We start from the raw sequence: 24990 nt of genomic DNA on the forward strand, positions 1-24990 counted from the left end.
TGTGTATCTTAGCACTGAGCATTATTACTGCATCAGACAGTTGGTAACAAATGTAGTGGTTTCCAGAGTCGCACAATTACTATTGCTATGTAACTCAGGTAACAGTAGGTCGTGAGATACAATGTTTTACATATGTGACCTTGTGGCATGGTAGCAGTTCATCTTCAGACATGGATTTTTTTTGGCATTGTTATTCAAATTGTGCTCTCACACTTTCGTAGAAGTATACAACAGGAATTCAGCAACAAATTGTATGTAGGAGATAACATTAGCTTATGCCTACTTCCGCAGTCATATGGACATTTCTTGTCCAAGACGATTTTTTTATACATGTCTTCATGAAAAGTTTGACTGCATTAAAAGTAACATTTCTTATCTCTCTTGCAGCAGGAGCCAGCTGTGCAGGTGATATGAGCAACAGATTACATTCCTGTCATTAAATATTCATCTGTGCTCCACATGTGTATTCAATTGGTGACGTAAAATGTATAAGGGTGCACAGACAATATGAATATCATGAGACAATCTCAGTTTTGGACGATTCTGTTGAAAACTTATTCATTCTGAATCAAAAATTTTACCTACTGGCAATAGAGTGATAACTGTGGATGAGAAGTAAGCATCTAGCCACAGGTAAATTTTGAGGATTCTGAGTTATAGATTTACCATCTTCCCTTCCCATGTGATGCAGTATTTAACTAAAGAAATAAATTAACATGTAATATATTTTCATCTAAAAGACGCGTGTCTTTTAGTATTCAATGTATGAAAGTAAGAGAACACTCACTGAGGAGTCGGTTAAGTGCATCAAAACTTTCCTTATACATTTCACAAAGAAAAAAAGTAAAAAAATAAATAATACTAATTACCATATATTATGAAGAAAAAATCATTTGTTTACATGAGAGATAATGTTTCAGTAGCAGAAGTATACTAAAAGCTGCTAACATATAGGTTAACTCTGTGAAGAAAGAAGTGTGACTAAAGTAAGTTAATTTTCCCTTCAGTACTTTCTTATTGCAATGAAGTTACAAGAAACTGGATGAATTTAAACCTTGAGTTAATCCTTCCAATGTAAAAGTTGTGTAAAGATACAACAAAACCTGATATGTAAATTAAAAATGCCACTGTGGTAGATTCATAATGAAAGAAACTTAAAATATGACATTTTATGAACTTTGTACATAAGAAGATAACACACACACACACACACACACACACACATACACACACACACATTCAAATTACAATTTCATTCATTTATATATTGATACAGATGTTTCTTTCTTTTTGTTAAAACATTCCCTCATATTATGAATGAAAACACACATGATACTGGTGTAATAGTCTACAGTAATATTACTTATTTCACAAACCAGTTTTTGGTTGTTATATCATCATTAAGTACCAGATGATGGCATAAGAGCCAAAAACAGATTTGTGAAATAAATATTCCAGAATATTACATCAGTGCCATGTGTGTTTTCATTCATAATGTATGAAATATTTTACCAAGAACTGACAGAACAGTCAATCAGTGCAACATACTTCTGTCATTTTGTCTTAAAATAATTTCATTTTTAAGGATGAGAGACACACAAACCATGCTTGGTATACTAGAACAATTCTATATAGATCATATGAAATAGCTTTCTCACCTCTCACCAGCTGTTCATTCAAAGTTTATTGAAGCAACAAAGTGATCCAAGCAATTGGAAAAAAAGGATTAGGTCATTTTCATTCTCAGAAAGGGTAACTGCACTGATGTAAATAACTATAAATCTATATTTATGACCTCAGTCAGTTGTAGAAACAAGGAACACATTTTAGGTTTGCCTGTTCCCCAGTTTTTGGAGACCAAAATTCTCTGTTGCAGGAATCAATGTGGATTCTGTGAACAGTAATTTTTTTATACTTACGTAGATTTATTAAAAACATTCATTTCTTTATTTATTCATAACATTCAGAAGAAAGTTGTGAATAATAGTGAAAACTCCATGAGGCTGTGCATGGCTGAAATTATGGCATGTAAAGGAGTAGGAATACCAGAAAATTGTAAGAATATGTGAGAAGGTCTGCAAATTATCAGTTCTTGGTCCAGGGACTGGCAGTTGATCTTCAAAAGAGACAAATGTTATGGTACACACTTTTCATAAACAACTGGACAGTTGATGATAAATAATTAAAAACACCAACAACCATAATAAAATATCTAAGAGTATGCTATTAGAGTAATTTAAAGCAGAATGATCAAATAAAAAAAGTTTTTGGAATGACAGATGTCTGAAGACTCAATGTATGACTCCTGAAGTAATGTATAAAAGCCATACTACATGATAACAGAGGATATTCAGAAGATCTAAAGGAGTCAAGTGCAATTTGTCACTTTTTTAATGAATGTGAGAGAGTCATATGGATGCTTATTCAATTCCAATGCAGACACTACAAGCGAGGTATTGTATGCACCATTTATACTGTGGAAGCTCCAAGAAGAATCAAGAGCCATACTAATTCCTTCCATAAATGTATCACAAATTGACCATCATGGCAAAATGAGAGAAATTTGAACATATGCAGATGCTTATTGACGATCATAATTCTCACACACTATTCAGAAATGGAACAGAAAAGTTAAGAAATAATATTGTACGCTGAACACCCATCATTACACAAGTTAAGATTGTCTGTGGATCTGTGGAGTATTAAATTAGAAGCAGATATTGAATTCATTTTTACAAACTAGTGTTGATGTTTTAGGCCTGAATGAGGTAACAACTGACTAGTGTTCACAAATATGCTACAATGAAATACCAAAACCTTTAAAATAAAATACATTACAAAGTTTTTCACCATAACACTATGCAAGAACTGTAATAACCAAAGTTACAAGTTGAATCTTCACTTAATAACTATTGGTAAATATTCACTTACAATAGTAAACTACAACATATAAGGAAAATAAGAAGTCATGGGTGGATATAAAATCAGAGTGTAAATAGCAGTCACTGTATGAGGGATACACTACCAAACATCGCATACACCCTAATTTCTAGCACAAAGTAACATCAATACTAACATACAGATCAAACAATATATGGATGCCTTATGCAATTTCTATCTGTTATTTTGGTGCTGTTTTGATATGTCATTCTGGAAGTTATAGTTATCTAGAGCATAGTGCAACACATAACACTAGTTAAGAGCTCTTGGTATAGTATACTTTGTCTGCTGCTATGGTTAAAAATTCTTATGTACGCCAGCAATAACTGTATCTTTCTTTTTTATTTGACACTGGTATGTGTGAACACAAAAATCAAGTGTTACCTGATGATAGACTCATAAGGTAAAAACATATCTGTAAGAAATAAATACTAATGGAACAAACACAGTTTGTCTGAATTTCATTGTCAAGTGAACTTTACATCTTGTTCAGGACAAGAACAAGACAGATTATTACCTTTTTAAGAAATTATTTTCTCTGCAATGAAAAATGTTAGAGTTTATACAATGACCACATCAAGAATACTAGACACGAAAAAAGAATTTTTCATTTGTCTGAAGAATAAAGTTTTGGTATCTGTCCACATAATACTTTCTTTTATACAGTTGTTTGAATGATCATGATGCTTTGCTGGTGATATGTATCTCGTGCTTTCTTTTCATTTTTCATATTTCCTTCTATTTAAGGCATTTTTGTCATTTTTCATGTTATTGAATCTTCTGAAGTTAAACAAAAATGGTGTAACACTTTTTTTGATAAATGAAATGCATTTTTGCTTAAAGTTAAAACTAAGTGCTATATTAGTAACTGATGTACTCAAACTACTGAAAATATTTGCATTTCTTTTCTATGTGACATTATTTTGATCCATCATTTATTTACAATTGTTGCTAAAGCTTAACACGTGAAAAATCATTACAAACTGACTAGAGGATCAACACAAATAATAGCATTACTACATTAAGTAATTTTGCCGTTGCTCAAGTTTTAAAGCTGATGTAACAATCTATATTATTCTTTAAATGTGGTTAGATTAAACAGTTAAACATTACAGTTTTAATTATTACACTTCAGTACCCTACCAAAGAAAATCACATGATAACATGAGACACAGCATCACAACATAATATGATCCTGAGTTGTGTATCATGACTTAACCAACAGCAGCAACTCCATAAACTTCAAAAACACATACATCTCAAGGTTTGAACCATTTACTGAATAAAGTGTTTTAAAATTACTTACATTTGTAGTTTTAATTTCTCATAACTATATTAACAATGAAATTATCAACTGTATCATAAAAATGATTCCCTTTGTATCTAACATGTACCAATAACTTCAGATACTGCTTTTGATTCAAATTTAAACACTTGCAGTGATCTTCTTCATTAATAAGTGACAATACTATAATTAATATATCAGTGGTAAACTGTAAGTATTTTCTTCACTTTTACTTTCCCTATGGCAGAATTGACTGTAAAGTGTTTGTGTACATTTATTGATATAAACATGATTTTTTCAAGCCTTTTGTGTTCCTTTTACTTTACCAAATAAAAGACAGGAAGTTTTGGTGATGACTAACTAAATAATAATATAGCAAGGAACTGCTCTGAAGATTTCTGACACACAGTATTTTGTAAGTTGAGTTGTAATGCAATGCAACTCATGTTGATCATTTTAGTTTTCTTTTTATTCCTGTTTTATGGATAGAGAAAACTAATTCCATTTCTAATATAGTTAATATAGTACAGTATGTCCAACATTATTTACATTATACTTGTACATGTTTCAGTTAGCTTGTTGTGTAAGTAACTGAAGCAATTCCTCATGATCCATATTGTTAAGTGTATGAATGTCAATATCAAGTGCATTTGCAACATTCACCATGTCAAGGCCAAATGATTTTAACAATTCAATGAAGTCCATTTCTTCTCCTGTATAAGGGTTCTGCAGTTTTGGACATGAATGATTGCATTGTGGCCACGAACACCTTTCTATTATATGATAATGACATGAGTCATTAGAATCTCTGGAGTTCTGATGTGTGTGTGATGCATATCTTGGTGAACGCATGCAGTTGTGCTGCCTTCCTGTGGAAAAATGAGAAATAAATTATGTAATTAGAAGATTCAGATTAGATTAGATTAGATTTACTTTCATTCCAATTGATCCGTAGTGAGGAGGTCCTCCAGGATGTGGAACATGTCAGAAAAACAACAATACATGACAAATATTTAAACTAAAACAAATAAGCTAATGTACCATTCCACAGGTCCCAAGTGGAATGATCGTCATTTTTTAATGAACACTAAGAGTCATTTTACAAATACTATTGCACTGAATTTAAAATAAAAAAGTTTTATATTTATTTATAAGGTAAGAAACATGTAATACAACTACTGTAATACTTATTTACAATGAACACATTGCTGCACTGAAATGGTGCAGAAGTTAGATTATACTTACACACACACACACACACACACACACACACACACACACACACACACACACAAATTTTCAGTGAACACATTACTGCACTGAAATTGTGCAGAAGTTATGTTGTACTTATATACAAATCAGTTGGTTTTCCTCAGAAATTCATCAATGGAGTAGAAGGAGTTGGCCACCAATAAATCCTTTAGGCTTCTCTTAAACTGAATTTCATTGGTTGTTAAGCTTTTTATGGCTGCTGGCAAGTTATTGAAAATGTGTGTTCCTGAATAATGCACACCTTTTTGTACAAGACTAAGTGACTTTAAATCCTTGTGAAGATTATTCTTATTTCTAGTATTGATTCCATGAATTGAGCTGTTGGTTTGAAAAAGTGATATATTTTTAATGACAAATTTCATTAAGGAATAAATATATTGGGAAGCTGTAGTTAGTATCCCTAGTTCCCTAAACAGGCTTCTGCAGGATGTTCTTGAGTTCACACCACATATAATTCTTACTGCACGTTTTTGTGCCCGGAAAACTTTAGCTTGGCTTGATGAATTACCCCAGAAAATAATCCCATATGACATTATGGAATGAAAGTAAGCATAGTATGCCAGCTTTTGCATTTTTATATCCCCTTTGTCTGACAAAATTCGCATTGCAAACAGAGATTTGTTAAGACGCTTCAGCAGTTCTGTGGTGTGCTCCTCCCAGTTGAATTTATTATCAAGCTGTAATCCCAAGAATTTAACACCGTCCACTTCTTCTATCTTCTTGTCATCATATGTTAGACATATACTCTTGGGACACCCCTTACAAGTTCTGAACTGCATGTAGTGTGTTTTTTCAGAGTTTAGTGACAAAGAATTGGCTAGGAACCAGTGATTAATGTCTACAAATATTTTATTGGCTGATCTTTCTAAGACTACACTTGATTTGCTATTTATTGCAATGTTTGTATCATCAGCAAACAAAACAAACTTGGCATCTGGTAATGTTACTGATGAAAGGTCATTGATATACACAAGAAAAAGTAAGGGCCCCAAAATGGAACCTTGTGGGACCCCACATGTAATTAGTTCCCAGTTGGATGATGCCTGATAGCTTGATACATGTCTCTTTCCTAATAACACCCTTTGTTTCCTGCCAGAGATATAAGATTTGAACCATTTTGCAGCATTTCCTGTTACACTATAATATTCTAGTTTACTTAAAAGGATATTGTGATTTACACAGTCAAATGCCTTTGACAGATCACAAAATATACCAGTTGCCTGCAATTTTTTGTCTAATGAATTAAGTACATTTTCACTGTAAGTGTAGATAGCCTTCTCAATATCAGAACCTTTTAGAAATCCAAACTGTGACTTTGACAGTATGTTATTTGAGATAAGATGGTTATAAAGACGACTGTACATTACTTTTTCGAAAATTTTTGAGAATGCTGGCAACAGTGAAATTGGACGGAAATTTGATGCTATTTCTTTATCTCCCTTCTTAAACAGTGGCTTAACTTCAGCATATTTCAGCCATTCGGGAAATATTCCACTGATAAACGACTGGTTACACAGATAGCTTAATATGTTACTTAGCTCAGAATCACATTCTTTAATTAACTTTGTTGATATTTCATCATACCCACTAGATGTTTTTGATTTTAAAGATTTTATGATGGACATTATTTCTGTTGGGGTAGTGAGGGTCAAATTCATATTATGGAAGTTACTTGAAATGTCTGGTCTAAGGTAATCCATAGCAGCATCTACCGAACCTGACAACCCCATCTTTTCAGTAACAGTTATAAAATGTTTGTTAAAAAGTTCTGCAACACTATACACATCTGTCACCAATGCATCATTTACTCTTAATGCTATTTGTTCCTCTTCATGTCTGGTTCTACCGGTCTCCTCCTTCACTATATCCCATATTGTCTTTATTTTGTTATCTGATATGACTATCTTTTCCTTGTAATATATTTGCTTTGACATCCGTATTACAGTCTTTAATATTTTGCAGTATTTCTTATAATGTGCTATAGCATCAACATTGGAAATGTTTCGGATTGACAGATACAGTTTTCTTTTTGTTTTACAAGATACCCCTATTCCTCGAGTAATCCATGGCTTCTTTGTAGACTTTGCTCTAACCTTGGTAAGTTTTGGGGGAAAGCAGTGTTCAAATAAGGTAAGCACTTTATTAGCAAAAATGTTATATTTTTCATTCATGCCATGAGCACTGTAAACATCAGTCCAGTGAATGTCTCTGAGGAGTGTCCTAAAATAATCAATTTTTGGCTTACTGATTACCCTCTTGAGCTCAGATTTAACAGATTTTATATCCTGTTCAGTATTAACATTTAACAGAAGGAACTGCATGTCATGGTCTGAGAGGCCATTGACTATTGGTTTTGTAATATAATTTTGTTCATTTGACTTTTCTATAAAGATATTATCAATGGCTGTTTGTGAGCAAGTGGTTATCCTAGTGGGGAACTTTACTGTGGGAATTAAGTTGAATGATAGTGTTACTAACTCAAATAGGTTCTTATTGGGAGAGTCTTTAAGGAAATCTACATTGAAATCACCAGCAACCACTATTTCTTTGTTTTTGGTTGTTAAATGGGCCAGTACAGCTTCAAGGTGGTTTACAAACAGATTAAAGTTACCTGCAGGTGCTCGATATACACTTAATATTATGAAAGATTTTTTGTGAAAATCTAATTCTGTTGCACATGCTTCCATATGCTGTTCTAGGCAAAATTTATGAATGTCTATGTTCTTAAATTTATGACAGTTCCTGATGAATGTGGCAACTCCTCCTTTCTCCATTTCTGATCTACAATAGTGAGATGCTAACCTAATGAGAAATAAATTATGTAATTAGAAGATTCAATGCACCAAATTAAAAATGAAGGTTATGGTATTGTATTTGAGACTGAATGTGTGTTCCTATCACCAATATCTGAAAAAAAAATTGAGCAGGACCAATTGCATATCAATAGCAAAATAGAGCTTATGAATGTGAAATATACCTATCCGAGATAAGAAGAAGATCATTTGATTCATTTTAGCTCCTATAAATAATTTACAACCACATGTTATTTCAACCCATAATCAATAACAAAGTGTGACATTTCATTCAAAACAACTGAGTAAACACAAAGCGACATGTTATATATTGTGAACAATCTTGAGAAAAATTTGTGAAAAACCTTTTGACAGCTATGAAACTTTCAAAACTCATCATCATTAGGTTAATACATTTACAAGCAAGTAGCTAAACTGAGAAACCAATACTTGTTTTAAGACCAATATACTCAACTAACCTGCCAGAACAACTGTAAAATGTATTTTTCACATGTAGCAATGTGATGCAGTGATGAAGATCCTGGATTCCTGTTTTGTAGGAAGGTAGATTTCAATTTTCCTTGGGTGATCCTAATTTACATCTTCTTTCTTTTCACAAATTATTTGGAAGAAATGTGGGGAAAATTGGTTTGCATTCTAGACTCACACAGCTTAACATTAACACAGCTTCATTAACATTGGCAGATTGTTGAATTCTATTACTTTTAACACACACACACACACACACACACACACACACACACACACACACACCTCTCTCTCTCTCTCTCTCTCTCTCTCTCTCTCTCTTGCCCCCTCTCCCCATCCAAACTGACCTTAGAAGGCCCAATGGTACCAACCGACTGCTGTGTAATCCTCAGCTGATATAAGCTGATATGTGTCACTGGATGCAAATACAGAGGGGCATGGTCCATGCACTGTTCTACTGGCCATTGTCAGTTTTCATGACCGGAGCTGCTACTTCTCCATCAGGTAGCTCCTCAATTAGCCTCACAGGGGCTGAGTGCACCACACTTGCCAACAGCACTCAGCAGACTCTGATGGTCACCCATCTAAATGCTAGCTAAGTCCAACGGTGCTTAACTTCCGTGATCTGACAGGAAACTGGGTTACCACTATGGCCAGTTGGCTTTTAACAAACCAAATCTTCATAAAATACCTCATAATGTGTAATTAGCACTGATATTTCTTGGTGATAAGTTTATATTGAGGAACACTCAGTCCAACACATTTTTCATATTTTAACTTGCTTCTTTAATGCTTCTGTCATTCATGGCCATTTACTACGTATTAGAACATTTTGGCACAAAATTAATTTACCACTATTTAGCTTCCTCAAACTCAACGACAACTGAAATGTTCTATCTTCATGACGAAAATTTGTTACTGGAATCTGTTAACAGAGTTAGTGCTGTGATTTCTTGAACATTTTTCCCATCTGAGACAATGGTGCACCATTTGAGTTTTCACTTTTTTTATTAGATTTCTTATGATAGACCAAAATGACATCAGTAAGCTACAATAGTTAAGTAAGTATATCATTAATCTAGTAAGGTGAAATATTAGGATCTTGTATGAAATGGCTTTAATTTTTCTGTAACTATATCTCTCCTTATTTCTTTATAAATGACATCCGAACCTCTCAAATGACAATGAAAGGAAAGAATGTAGAGCTAGTTCAGCACATTGCTTAAAAAGCAGCAGTACTGCCACAATTTTCAGTGCATCAGTGTTCACACCACCCCTCTCTTCCAACTGTTGTCTCCTCTATGCTGGTGATATGAAGTAATTCAGTTTTACAGCTGGTGCTCTCAAGAGTAATGAATAGTCCAACTCAACTGTTACAACAGCAAACATTACACATTCTCTTGAAGGTTATAAAGGTGTGAGAAGTCAGCAATATCCTCAGACATTCACTGTCACTGATAACTAGATGCATAGAAAGTTGCATATGTATTTCAGCATGCAATGAATATAAATGAAATTACATGGAATTTCAGTCTGTATATGGAAGAGTTTGGGTGAACTTACACTGAAAGTTGTTGCTGGATCCATATACTGTGCAACAGACTGATCTGCAGAAATAACTGAAAATTTTAGAGAATGCCTCAGTTCATTAACAAATATTTCCCCGCTCATACTGTAATCATTTGAAAAAGTTCTAGCCACTCCACAATCAATTATAAAAATTAAAATGTCATAAGTAGTGGATGAAATAAAGCTCCTTCTGAAACAATTCTAAAACCTTTCTCAGCAAAACTGCCTAGGACAGATAATTCTGATCCATGATAGAAAATGTTAGGTTTGCTGAAGCAAACAGAGGTAATCTCTTGGAGAATGTTTACACTGAAATTCAGATCTTGGACCATGATACATTTGTAGCAAGGCTTGAAGGACTACATGACTCAAGAAGAAAGATCCTCATAAGAATTAAATTTGATAAGGATAGTGTCAGTTTATTTCTCTGGTAGAGCTTGAATAGTATAGCCTGGCAAGATACATCATATGATCAAAAATATCTGGAAACCTATTAGTGGAAGTTGATAAGGACTCTGTGCTCCCTTTGCCTTTATGATGGATTGAAATCTGCTGAGGAAACTTTCAGTGAGGCATCTGAATGTCTATGGAGGAATGGCAGTCTTTTCTTCCATACAAGCTGAAATTAGAGACGGTAGTGATGTTGGACATTGGGGTCTAGAGTGTAGTTAACATTCTGACTCATCTCGAAGTGTTCTGTTGTGTTCAGGTTCAGATTATGGGCAGCCCAGTTCATTTCAGAAGTATTATTGTCCACAAATCCTGACTGACAGATGCTGCTTTATGACAAGTAGCATTGTGATGCTGATACAAAAATCATCATCACCGAACTGTATCTCTACTGTCCACAGTACACCTGGCTTTCTTAAGTGCAATAAGGAAACTACACCATAACAATGAAAAACATTCCCATGCCATAATACCATCTCCTCTGCATTTAACTGATGGCATTGCACATGATGGTAGGTAAAGTTCTTCATGCATTTGCCAAACCCAAACCCTTCAATCACACTGCCACAGGGCACAGTGTGATTCATCTCTCCAAACCACTCATTTCCAGTCATCCATGGTTCAATGTCATTGCTCTTTACACCACTTCAAGCATAATTAAGAACTGACTACAGAAATGTGTTGCTTACAAGGAGCAGTTCGACCATTGCACTCCATTCTTTCTAACTACCTGTGCACAGTTATTGTGTTAGTTGGTCTGTTTGTAGCACATTGGAACTCTTTATGTGGCAGAGTAAAGGTGAACCATTCTACTTGTTCTTGTAGAACTCCTGACACCAATATAAATTTTTCATTTATTTGATCCCATTTTGCACAAAACAAATATATGATAGTTACACAAAAAAAACTATGCCATTTTTGAAGTGGAAATTCATAAATCTTTATTATTCACAATGTAATTTCTCTATTAATGACAACAACTTCTCAATTATTTTACCTGGAAATAATTCTTGTAAAGAAATATTCATAATTTAAGTTTTGTAAGGAAGAATTGGAGTTGAAATTTTTAGTGAGCAACTAGCTATTTATTTATAAATTGGTAGAGCCATCATTCTCACTTCTCCATAATAATTTTCATTTTTCCAAACTTCTTCCTATTTCAAAGTTACTGATGTTCTCATGTTCCAGAATGTTTGAATTTAAAAAAAGTGGTTATAAAGTCCGAATTTGCCCACTTCCATTAAAAGAACTTGTTACCTCTCTAATTATTTGATTTGGGAAATTTAAGTGTTTAGCAAGTTTTGGGGAACTTTGTAATCTACACAGAAGTAAAAATTATTTATATGAAATAATACCTATAAATTTGCCCAGCTTCTGGTAATACAGATTGCATTTAAGAAAAATCCTCTTTTGCTTATTATAATTTTGTGTCCTATGATTTTGCTCCTTTACATGTTATTAATTAAAATATAGTAACAGAGTTTTATTTTCATTTGTATGCATATCTGTAAGTAGGCATGCAAGACAAGGCTTGAGCCAGTCACTACCTAGCTAAATTGTAAAAAACTCTGTGTTGCTAGCCAGAACCAGTCAGTCAGTCCAATGTTGGTTATCACAATGTAAATTTCCTACTGAATTATGCACAAGTTTGCATCTATATGTAATCACAATTAACATAGGGCAACACCTTATAATTACATAATAAACACCTTAGTGTCATTATTGTCCATAAAAAAAGAACCGTTTATTATGTGTAGTTAATGATACAAATTGAACAAGTACTTAGTGCAGTATGTAAACAAAACAAATTTCATGTTGTTTGATAGAAAGAAATTGACTGTGAAAGAGTACTGGAAAAATGTTGCCACTCTGTGAAAACATTTGTAATGTAGATGCTGACCTGTGACATTATCGCAGAAGATGCAGAGTAGCACTGTCACTGTGGTGTAGTGGCTATGATACTAGACTATTGCATTGAGGATCATGAGTTCAAAACTCACCTAAACTGTAAAATTTTAATTTCTATATTCAAGTCGAGGACATTCTAGAAGTATATATATATATATATATTCTGGCCAGAGGCAGTTTGCTCCATGCTCTTGTATGTGCAAGTGCCGAATAAACCTTCGTTAACTGAAGTTAGTGTTCGTCATTCATCTAATTACACCTTCTTCTATGTGACAGCTCCTTCTACGTGACATTATTCTGGTGGAGGCATCGGGTATTGGAACTTACGATAGCGCACACTATTGACGACACAGTGGCTCCCATCAGGCCATGACAGAGCTGCCGTTTACGTGATGAGAAACCCGAGTTCAAGCCATATTCAACAAATCACAATCTATTGTAGACAGAAGAAGAAGAGGATGTAACAATGACAGCAACTCTTTGCCACCACACGAGACATCCTTCCGGGTTCTCTGGTTACGATGGTCGAGATTCAAACAAGTGGCTGAAGGTATATGAGTGTATGGGCAAATTTAACAAATAGGATGACACTGTGTGTTTGGCTAACATGTTTTTCTACATGGAGGGCACTGCCAAACAATGGTATGAGAACAACATGGAGAAGTTCTTAAGCTGGGAAGTATTCCAGGTGGAACTGCGCAAGTATTTCGGCAACACAACGACAGAAGTGCAGTGCCCAGGAGAAACTACAGTATCCTACATTCAAGATGTCTTGGAGGAGTGTAAAATAGTGGATCCTAGAATGAAGGAGAAAGATAAGGTTGCACATCTCATGAAGGGTGTTGCTGAGGACATGTATCAAGCCCTACTCCTGAAGGAGGTTTCAACAGAAGATGATTTCATAAAATGGTGCCATTATATCGGGACAATGCATCAAAAAAGAATTACATGCAAGAAGTTTGAACGGCTTCCAAATGTTGTATCAAAGTCTGTGATGGAGGAAGGAACAGATTTCACAAGTGTTCTGCATCAGACAATGAGAGAGGAAGTTTAGAAGGTATTTGGATTTCATGGCGAGCAAAAAACCGAGATGCTTCAAGAGGTCATAAGGGAGGAAGTGGAACAGACATTGAACCCAATTTCTCGTCCTTCATTTCCCTTTAAAATGGTGAAAAGGTGAAGACCAAGGTGGAGTTACATTCCTACAATGCCACATGAGAACCTGTTTGGGCACCAAGGAAGACTGATGTCTGGAGGACCCAGGATAACCAACCAGTATGCCTCCAGGGCAGACGACCAGGACATGTGGTGTGCTATTGTCAAGAAAGGCGGTGGATTTTTGATTATGCCCGCACCAGAAGACAGCAACCCATCTTAGCTGACGCCAACTCCGGGACAATGAAGATGAACAAGAAGATGTGGGTGCAGGACAACGTAGGTCACCATCGCCACAAGCTAGCCACTGGAGAAAATGCTCCCCAACAAGCCGACCAAGGTCTCCATCATTGTTTAGAAGCTCCAGTTGATCACCTAGCCGCCGCAACCTGGAAAACTAAAGGGTGCGACCTTGCATGGAAGTGAGGTCGCTGAAGAAAAAAAAACCTCCGCTGTCAATCACTACAAAAATGATAGGGAACTACATCGATATCCTCATGGATGGCCGACCAGCCCAAGCTCTTGTTGACTCTGGAGCATCATATTCAGTAATTTTGGAGAAGTGCCATTGCCAGTTGCAGGAATCCATATTTGGCAACAACAAAACATCTCTGCTGAAGGTGGCTAATGGGAAATAGGTAAAACCTACAGGAAGATGTGTCATTCATGTGGGTATAAGTGGCCATACACAGCCCTTAGAATACATTATCTTACAAGAGTGTAGTCACGACGTCATTCTCAGATAGGACATTTTGAAAGCTTGTCAGGCAATTATACATTGTGGTTGTTCGAGGATTATGCTAGACAAGATGAGATACTGTGGACAGGAACATGCCCATCTGCGTGTGTGGAGACTATGCATGCTGGATGAAGTGATCATTCCAGCAGTCAGCACTAGAAAGGTAATGGTCATGTGTCATGCCATGTATCAACCCACGGGTCTTGTAGTGAAATGTAAGAGAAGCATACCACTGAAGAATAACTTGGTCATCCCAGCCTCTGTCGTCTGATTTAAGAATGGATTCGGTGAATTGTGGATAGTTAACTGCCACCGAGAACTGCAGATCCTTCCAAGATGCATGTGTGTAGCAAAGACTGAGCCATTAATTGCAGAACAGCTGAGTGTCACAGACACCTCCCATGCCAAGTCTGTGGGCGAAATTAGTGTTACCACTATGAGATAAGATCTTCTAGCTTGACTATCACCAGATCTAAGGAACAACAGAAGAAGCTACTTGCCACTCTTGAAGAGTTCTCTGAATGCTTCAATCCACAGGTAAAGAGCACATTAGAGAAATCGATGGTGAAGCACCAGATTAGCACTGGAGACAATCAAACAATAAGCCAGAGAGCATACCATGTGTCAACAATGGAACGCCAAATAATTTGCGATGAGTTAGACAAAATGATGAAGAATGACATCATTCAGCCTTTGCAGAGCCCATGGTTGTCACCAGTGGTTCTCGTCAGTAAGAAGGATGACAGTTAGCACTTTTGTGTTGATTACAGGAAGCTTAATAAGATAACTAAAAAGGACATTTACCCTCTTCCACAAATTGACGATACACTAGATTGTCTGAAGGGGGCTAAGTTTTTCTCAACCATGGACATGTACTTGGAATACTGGCAAATCGAAGTAGATGAAGCTGATCGTGAGAAAACTGCATTCTTCACCCCTGAGGGCCTGTATGAGCTTAAGGTAATACCATTTGGTTTGTGTAATGCACAAGCAACTTTTGAACGGATGATGAATAATCTTCTAAATCACTTGAAGTGGACAATGTGTCTTTGTTATTTAGATGACATTATAGTGTTCTCAAAGACATTTGATGAACACATAAAAAGACTGAGGGCCATTCTTAAGTGTCTCCAACAAGGCGGACTGAAACTTAATCCAAGAAAGTGTCTCTTTGGAGCAAAAGAAATCAAAATACTTGGAAACCTTGTGTCAAACAAAGATGTGTGGCCAGACCCAGAAAAGGTGAGATCTATAACGGAATTTCCTATTCGTAAAAGTATTAGAGATGTGAGAAGATTCCTCAGATTATGTTCTTATTACCATCGTTTTATCAAAGACTTTTGTATCAAAGCCAGGCCACTCCACGAGTTGTTAAAAGCCGATGCCAAATTTATCTGTGGTGGTGCTCAACAAGATTCTTTTGATGTGCCGTAAAAAGCTCTGATGAATGACCCTGTACTTGGTCTGTACGATGAGAGAGCACCTACAGAACTACACACAGATGCCAGTGGGTATGGGATCGGTGCTGGTCTGGTGCAAATTTCGGATGAAAAAGAGAAGGTTATAGCCTATGCTTTTAGAACACTTACAAAAGTCTAGAGAAACTACTCAACTACAGAAAGAGAATGTCTTGCTGTAATCTGTGCCATGTGCAAATTTTGACAATATCTCTATGGAAGGACATTCACAGTTGTTACAGACCATCATTCACTTTGTTGGTTGACAGGTCTTAAGGATCCAACAGGGCAACTCGCCAGGTGAGCATATGTCTTCAGGAGTATGACATTACCATAGTGTACAAAAGTGGAAGAAAACACCAAGATGCCAACTGCCTCTCAAGAAACCCTGTGAAAGACCATCAAGACATTGATGAAGATAGTGACTGTCTTGCTGCACTCCAGGATCTCTCTGCTAAGCAGAAGGAGGACACCAAGATATCTCAAATTATGCTTGCCTCAAACCAGTCAGAGGATGTGAAACGACAATTTAAGGTAGTTAATGGATTACTTTGCAAGAAAAACTTTGATCCATTTGGAAAGAGGTGGCCGCCAGTGATTCCTAAACACATGTGCTTAGGTGTTCTACAGAAATTCCATGACACACCTGAGGACAGACATTTCGGATTTATTAAGACATACAATAGAATCCGCAAGAGATTTTTCTGGCCAGGTTTATTCAGAAGTGCTTGTCACTATGTGTCGCACTGTCAAGAGTGCCAGAGGAGAAAGGCAGTTCCTCAGAAACCACCTGCCCGACTCATACCAATTCCACCAGCCAAAACACCTTTCCAGAGTGTTGGGATTGACCTCCTAGGACGATTTCCAATGTCTGCTAGTGACAATAGATAGATTATTGTTTGCACTGATTATCTGACATGCTATGCCATTACAAAAGCCGTGAAAACAGCTGAAGCATTTTAGGTAGCCAAATTCATTGTGGAAGACATTTATTAAAACACAGTGCCCCAAGGTCATTAATTATGGATCGAGGGAAAGTTTTTCAATCGAATCTTGTGACAGAGCTAAGCTGTCAGTGCAACATTATTCATCACATGATGACTGCCTATCATCCACAAACTAACGGGCTTACTGAATGCCTTAATAAGACCTTGGCCAACATGCTATCAATGTTCATCAGTGTTGAGCAGAGCAACTGGGATGAGGTGTTACCTTTTGTGACGTTTGCCTACAACACCACCAAACAAGACACCACAGGATTTATGCCATTTTTCCTGGTGCATGGGCATGAAGCGACTATGACGATGGACACTGTTTTTCTGTTACATCCTGATGATGTGGATTATGACTACATCAGCCAGGTGATAACCAGAGCTGAGGAGCTCTGCAGTTAGCACGACTTCGCATGCTGCAGGCTCAAGAAAACGATCGCCGAAGGTATGACATGAGCCACCGCCCTGTTGTCTACCAGCCTGATGACCTCGTCTGGATCTTCACTCGTGTTCGGAAGGTTGCTCTCTCTGCAAAGCTCCTCAGCCACTAATTTGGACCTTATAAGGTTGTAAGACAGTTGTCTGATGTTACTTATGAAGTTGAAGAGTTAAGTCCCATAGTACTCAGAGAGAGAAGTTGAAGATTTCAACACCGACAAGATGACGAAAGATCAGAAATACAGTCCACGTCCTTCGAATGAAGCCCTATAAGGATCCTGCAACCCAGAGTAAATTCAAAGCTCCAGCAACAGGCAACAAGTGGAAAAGTGATGAAGAGCATAGCGGAAAAGGAAGTTCTAAGAAGATCACCACCAGGGTGAGCATCAGTCATTGGGAGTTGGAGTATGTAGGACCGATGACTCATTCCCAGGCTAGGAGGATATAACACCGAGAGGCTGTTCTCTTAAGGAGGGAGCAATGTCGCAGAATAAGCTGAGTAGCACCATCACTGTGGCATATTAGCTATGATACTAGATTATTGCATGGAGGATCCTGAGTTCAAAACTCACTTGAACTTTTCAATTTCTGTATTTGGGTCGAGGAAATTCCAGAAGTACCCACAAATATCAAGAATCATTGTACTGGAACGTTCTGTAACTGTATATATACCGTATGTGCTCTAGCCAGAGGCAGTTCACTCCATGCTCTTGTATGTGCAAGTGCTGAATAAACCTTCATTAACTGAAGTTAGTGTTCGTCATTCATCTAACTACATCGTCTTCTACGTGACAATGTATCAACTGCTTGAATTACTGATTATAAGCTGATCATCATTATTTCACTGATGAAATAAATGTGAGAGGATAGCCTTATAAAGTGGTGAGTTTGCATTTTAACAAACTTAGTTTCTGAAAAGAAGGATCACTGCTACCAAAGTAAAATCCATGTCAAAAATCTTGTGAGTGATTCCTTCTACTGATTTCATTAGATATTTTACATCCATCCTGCTCAATGCTCAAGAGTCCCTGTCTATTATACATGAGGTATGTGTGGTCTTAGTTTATTTGTGGTCTTTCCTTCACATTTACACTTCACAGTAACATCACCAAGAATCAAGGTGGGTAGCTTTAGAATGGTTGAAATGCCCCTGATGAATCTATTACTCAGACAACATCCAATAACTACCCACATCTGAAGTCACTGAGCTCTTCTGACTAACCCTTTATCCTGTTACTGCTTCTCTACTGACAGTATAATACTCCCCATCTCCTTTTATACTGGTGGGTCTGCCCCTCATGATACATATGAGGTGTAATGGGTATAAGTGCAGGTATTTCCAATGGTGACTGAGGATGGTGTACTGGACAGCATTATGTCAGTATTGACTTCTTTTGCAAACTAATAAATGTAGCTACAATATTATGAGTAGTATTTCTTTAGGTTGGTTAGTATCTCCAGGTACATGTCCAAGAGCAAGTCATTAATGCTTATTTTCCACTGGGCTGTATGTCAGGGGTTAAACTGTGGATGCATGGATGCAAAACAGTTGGTTTGTACTGGCAAGCATTGTCTACTTAGCGGCACAGTTACAACTTTTCAGAAAACATCAGTTAGTATATTACTTGACATATTTGTAGGAAGACTGTTCAACACAGGGAAGAAATAACCAAGACATTGGTGTATTCATATTAAGGTACCACATATAAAAATATCTGCACTCATACCTGCTACACCCAGTATAGTGGTCAATTCTGCATTACAAAGGGTGTCTTGATGCTTTCAATCAGATAATGTGCCTGCAGAGGAACTATGGTTCAGGTTTGGGTTAATGTTTAATGAATCTCTAGCAAATAAAGACTTAAGGGCACAGTTAAAGACAGCACAGATGTCTCATGCTCTTGAAATAACACCAGTAAAATATCTAAGGAATAGTAGTTGTTGTACAATAGCTACAAAGTAAAGCATAGAAACACAAACAGGCAACTCTTAAACAAAATGTTTTTGGCATACAGAAGAGTATTTTTGAAACGTTCAACAAGTAGCGTGCAAGATCTTGTTGGAGGACCTCTCCCACAAACTTATAAAGTTTGGGTCATTTTAAAAGACTGTCATATTTCAGGCTTCAGTTGGCGAGGAGAGTTAGAGGATCACATGTGTGATTCAAGGTCAAGTGGGCAGAGCAGGTACAGTCAGGTCGATGACAGCATTTTAACAGTTGAGTGCCAGGCTCAGTTGGATGGGAGGTGATGGGCACAAGCTGAGCACCTAATGACATTCTGGGGCTTTCTGGGAGACCGTTTCAACTCAACAAGGCATGAAAATTAAATTTACTGTCATTAATGTTTCACTTCATCTAATAAATCAACAGAAAAACAGACTGTACTACACTGGCCATGTGAATGAGATAAACTCACTGATGCCTGCAGTAAAGCCTCTGAAGGTAATGTTTGTATGCCTAATCAATATTTTCACAATTTTAATTAAGAAGACAAATGCATAGTTATGTTAAGAGGTGATAAGACAAATGAAACATATAAGATACAATTGTAAGCAATGAACATCATAAGTTTTTACGTCAAATAGTTTTCATGTGATATTCAATTTTATTATACCAAATAGAATAATTAAACCAGAACTCAATAACCAGCAATGATAAATATATTATGATGGCAGCCCTGTAATTCCATAATATCCATGTTTACCTAAATCTCTTATATGTAGCAGTAAGATGTATTTATGGAGGGTGTGCTGAAAAATAATGCCTCTGAATTTTTAATGCGAAAGCTCTTCTAGATTTTTAAATAATACAAATGTTATTAACATTCTACATATTTATGCTTCATGTCAGCATATCTGCAGCCCTCTGCCACTAGAGGGCTCTGAATAGTCAAGCGCAACATGGTGGTGTGTAACATAACTATGTCGGTGTATGAGAAACAGCATATTGTAACTGAGTTTCAAATTTGAAGAGTTCGTCCACACATGGAGCATCGTCTCCTTCAGTGTGACAATGCCAGACCACAAATGATAGCTGCAACATCTGCAACAGTACAACACCTTGGGTTCACTATCATTGATCATCCTCCATATAGTGCTGACTTGGTCGCATATGATTTTTATCTGTTTCGAAAATTTCAAGAACACCTTCAAGGACTTCACTTTGATAATGATGAAAGAGTGAAAGCAGACATGAGGTTGTAGCTCCATCAACAAAGTGAACTATTCTAAAGTGATGGTATCACCAAACTGGTCTCTTGTTGTAATAATTGCCAAGGTGACTATATTGAGAAATAAATATATAGACATGAGAAATAAAGATGTAGACTGTTAATAATCTTTTTTTTTTTAAAAAAAAGAGCTTTATGATTTTCCACCTAAGAAATTAGGAGGCATTATCTTTCAGCACAACCTAGTAGTTATAATTTAATTCATTAATTGAAGTTCCTCTTAGTAAAATTACCAGTAATTCAAAAGGGGTGGCAAATACACTATGTGATCAAAAGTATCTAGACACCTGGCTGAAAATGATTTACAAGTTCATGGCGCCCTCCATCGGTAATGCTGGAACTCAATATGGTGTTGGCCACTCTTAGCCTTGATGATAGCTTCTACTCTTGCAGTCATACGTTCAATCAGGTGCTGGAAGGTTTCTTGGGGAATGGTAGCCCATTCTTCATGGAGTGCTGCACTGAAGAGAAGTATTGATATTGGTTGGTGAGGCCTGGCACAAAGTCGGCATTCCAAAACATCCCAAAGGTGTTCTATAGGATTCAGGTCAAGACTCTGTGCAGACCAGTCCATTACAGGGATCTAATGGTCAGGTAACCACTTCATCACAGGCCGTGCATTATTAACAGGTGCTCGATCGTGTTGAAAGAAGCAATCGCCATCCCCAAATTGCTCTTCAAGGGTGGGAAGCAAGAAGGTGCTTAAAACATTAATGTAGACCTGTGCTGTGACAGTGCTATGCAAACCAACAAGGGGTGCAGGCCCCCTCCATGAAAAACAAGACCACACCATAACACCACCACTTCCGAATTTTACTCTTGGCACTACACATGCTGGCAGATGATGTTCACCAGGCATTCACAATACCCACGCCCTGTCATCAGATCGCCACATTGTGTACCGTGATTCGTCACTCCACACAACGTTTTTCCACTGTTCAATCGTCCAATGTTTATGCTCCTTACACCAAGTGAGGCGTTGTTTGGCATTGACCAGCATGATGTGTGGCTTATGAGCAGCTGCTCGACCGTGAAATCCAAGTTTTCTCACCTCCCACCAAATTGCCATAGTACCTGAGGTGGATCCTGATGCAGTTTGGAATTCCTGTGTGATGTTCTGGACAGATGCCTTCCTATTACACATTACGACCCTCTTCAACTGTCAGCATCTCTGTCTGTCAACAGACGAGGTCAACCTGCATGCTTTTGTGCTGTATGTGTCCCTTTATGTTTCCACTTCACTATCACATCGGAAACAGTGGCCTAGGGATGTTTAGGAGTGTGGAAATCTTGCATACAGATGTATGACACAAGTGACAGCCAATCGCCTGACCACATTCGAAGTCTGTAAGTTCTGCAGAGCACCCTGTTCTGCTCTCTCACAATGTCTAATGACTACTGAGGTTGCTGATCTGGAGTACCTGGCAGTAGGTGGCAGCACAATGCACCTAATATGAAAAACTTATGTTTTTGTGGGTGTCTGGACACTTTTGATCACATGGTGTATAAAGTCTGAGTGCACCATTAAAAACAACAGATAAAGATGAGTAAAAGGTAAGGGTTATCTTTGTGGCATAAACCTGTGACTGGTCTATTAGCTGTACTGCAGCCTTTCTGTTTGCCATGGCATTAGGATGGAGAGGGGTTGTAGGTCACTTGTCTAGGGACCTTTAAACCACAGGAATTATCGACAGCACTCACTTTTACAGCAGGCTGAGTGGACTGGGGACCATCCTGGATGGACTGCAGTGAGGAAAAATTCTCACCCCTATCTGGGATTAAACCTGACACCACCAGGTCCAGATTCTATTGCTCTGCTTGCTAGACCATCATGACCCACACTTACTACCAAACCTAGGTTTGTTTCTAATGTTGCAAAATAACTAGCGCAAAAAGCACTTCCTTTCACATATTCCTTGTAAGTTTAAATCTTGTATATTTTGAATGATGGTTCATTTTTAAATGGAGACCGGAAAGGTTTTGCATACCACTGAATGCTTTTAAGGGCCAGCACAACTGCACGAGTGGTATTTTTCTTGTAGTTGTTTCGCATGACAGCACTAATCTACAGACTGACAACTGGCATGAAGAAAAGGCTGACCACTAGCAATAATATAGAAAAATATAGTTATGCATATCAGGTAATGTAATAACCTTTGACTGCAGGATCAGTTATTCACAACTGTAGTTAGTCATGCCACAAAAACTAGCTGCTAGCAACAATGTGTGGCAATACAAAATAAAAGAGGTACATAGGCTGTGTGGTAGGTAAAAGCAATTGGCAGGCTTTCATATGTTAATAAGATAGTACAAACTTTCAGTGTGGCCATAAAATAAATGTTTTACTGTGCACTTCTAAAATCTCCATTGAAATAGGATCCATAGTAAGTTTAGCTAACAAGGAACACTGAGCATATACAGGGTGTTACAAAAAGGTACGGCCAAACTTTCAGGAAACATTCCTCACACACAAAGAAAGAAAATATGTTATGTGGACATGTGTCCAGAAACGCTTACTTTCCATGTTAGAGCTCAGTTTATTACTTCTCTTCAAATCACATTAATCATGGAATGGAAACACACAGCAACAGAACGTACCAGCATGACTTCAAACACTTTGTTACAGGAAATGTTCAAAATGTCCTCCGTTAGCGAGGATACATGCATCCACCCTCCATTGCATGGAATCCCTGATGCACTGATGCAGCCCTGGAGAATGGCGTATTGTATCACAGCCGTCCACAATACAAGCACGAAGAGTCTCTACATTTGGTACCGGGGTTGCGTAGACAAGAGCTTTCAAATGCCCCCATAAATGAAAGTCAAGAAGGTTGAGGTCAGGAGAGCATGGAGGCCATGGAATTGGTCCGCCTCTACCAATCCATCGGTCACCGAATCTGTTGTTGAGAAGCGTACGAACACTTTGACTGAAATGTGCAGGAGCTCCAGCGCGCATGAACCACATGTTGTGTCGTACTTGTAAAGGCAGATGTTCTAGCAGCACAGGTAGAGTATCCCGTATGAAATCATGATAACGTGCTGCATTGGGCATAGGTGGAAGAAACTAAAATGAGCTCTAACATGGAAATTAAGCATTTCCGGACACATGTCCACATAACATATTTTCTTTATTTCTGTGTGAGGAATGTTTCCTGAAAGTTTGGCCATACCTTTTTGTAACACCCTGTACTTTCATGAGCAAAAGCATTCAAGATACCTAACTAGTAATGCGTAGCACTTCTTTAAACAAGATGATAGTTGCTAGGCTTTCTAATATGGATTGCGTGAGACAATGGAAGCACTGGATAGCCTTTTTCATACATGACCATTTTACTGTCACTTACAACTCATGAATATAGGTCAAACTTGGCTCAATGGCATCCTGGATGGAGTCAATAGGATTAACATCAGATTGCCTGGGGGAGCAAAAAAGACTATGATATCCACGAAGTGTTCCTCCTAACACTCTGACAATTAATGGGGTCTTGCTGAAAATACAGGTTGCTTGTGAGAAGCTGTAGGAGAACAAATTATAACACTGATGAAAAACAATGACAGTCATACCAAGAACTCAGTTTCATTTTATGTGAACGTCACCCAAATGAGAAGCCTGATTCCACATAATGTTGGCACAGAACTTGTAGCATAATCCTCAGAATGAGGTCTCATGTAAAACTTGGTATCTCATGGCACCATCATAAGTAAAGGCAGTCGCTGCCCAATGCATCGAAGAATAGGAGATGTCAGCATAGACACGCCCTCATGTGTTTCCTCATGCTGACACAGGCAGAAAGTTATTTATGTCCAAGTGCAGTGCTGCTCTTCCCCAGTCTGTATGTGATCCCCCAGTGTCTCTGTAATCAGTGACCACTTGTAATCAGCACTAATGATGACAGTTCCATCTCAGCACAGATCCAGCTGTGCTCAAATAGAACACTGATTCTGAACTTTGTATTACGTTATTGACAGTTGTACTCTGAAGTGAAACAATCTTCCTGCAATGACGAATTGTTCAGTGTTGTAAGTGTCAGTGAAGGTATCAAATACATGTAATCTGTGTGGACACTAATTGTTTACAAATGTAACTATTTACCATCATCAGGCTGTAATAAATAACTAAAAATTTGAGTGTATGCTGTAATATTTGTCTGACCTCGTCCTGAAGTTCTTTAGTTGCTACAACACACCATGGAACTAACAAGTTCCTTCCTAATTTAATAAACAACATTACACTTGAATGCATTCAAATGTTTTCTCAGGGAATAATATAAATG

At 37.3% G+C, this 24990-nt stretch overlaps 1 protein-coding gene across 1 annotated transcript in view; it reads right to left on the reverse strand.

The window, feature by feature from the left end:
* Positions 1 to 4792: 4792 nt before the first annotated feature.
* Positions 4793 to 24990, reverse strand: part of LOC124723127 (palmitoleoyl-protein carboxylesterase NOTUM) — a 235440-nt gene continuing 215242 nt past the window's right edge. The window contains 2 exon segments of the mRNA XM_047248314.1: positions 4793 to 5024; positions 5026 to 5094. Of these exon segments, the coding sequence (XP_047104270.1) occupies positions 4793 to 5024; positions 5026 to 5094 (301 nt within the window).

The sequence above is a fragment of the Schistocerca piceifrons genome, chromosome X, assembly GCF_021461385.2.
Source record: "Schistocerca piceifrons isolate TAMUIC-IGC-003096 chromosome X, iqSchPice1.1, whole genome shotgun sequence".
Classification (NCBI taxonomy): Eukaryota; Metazoa; Arthropoda; class Insecta; order Orthoptera; family Acrididae; genus Schistocerca; species Schistocerca piceifrons.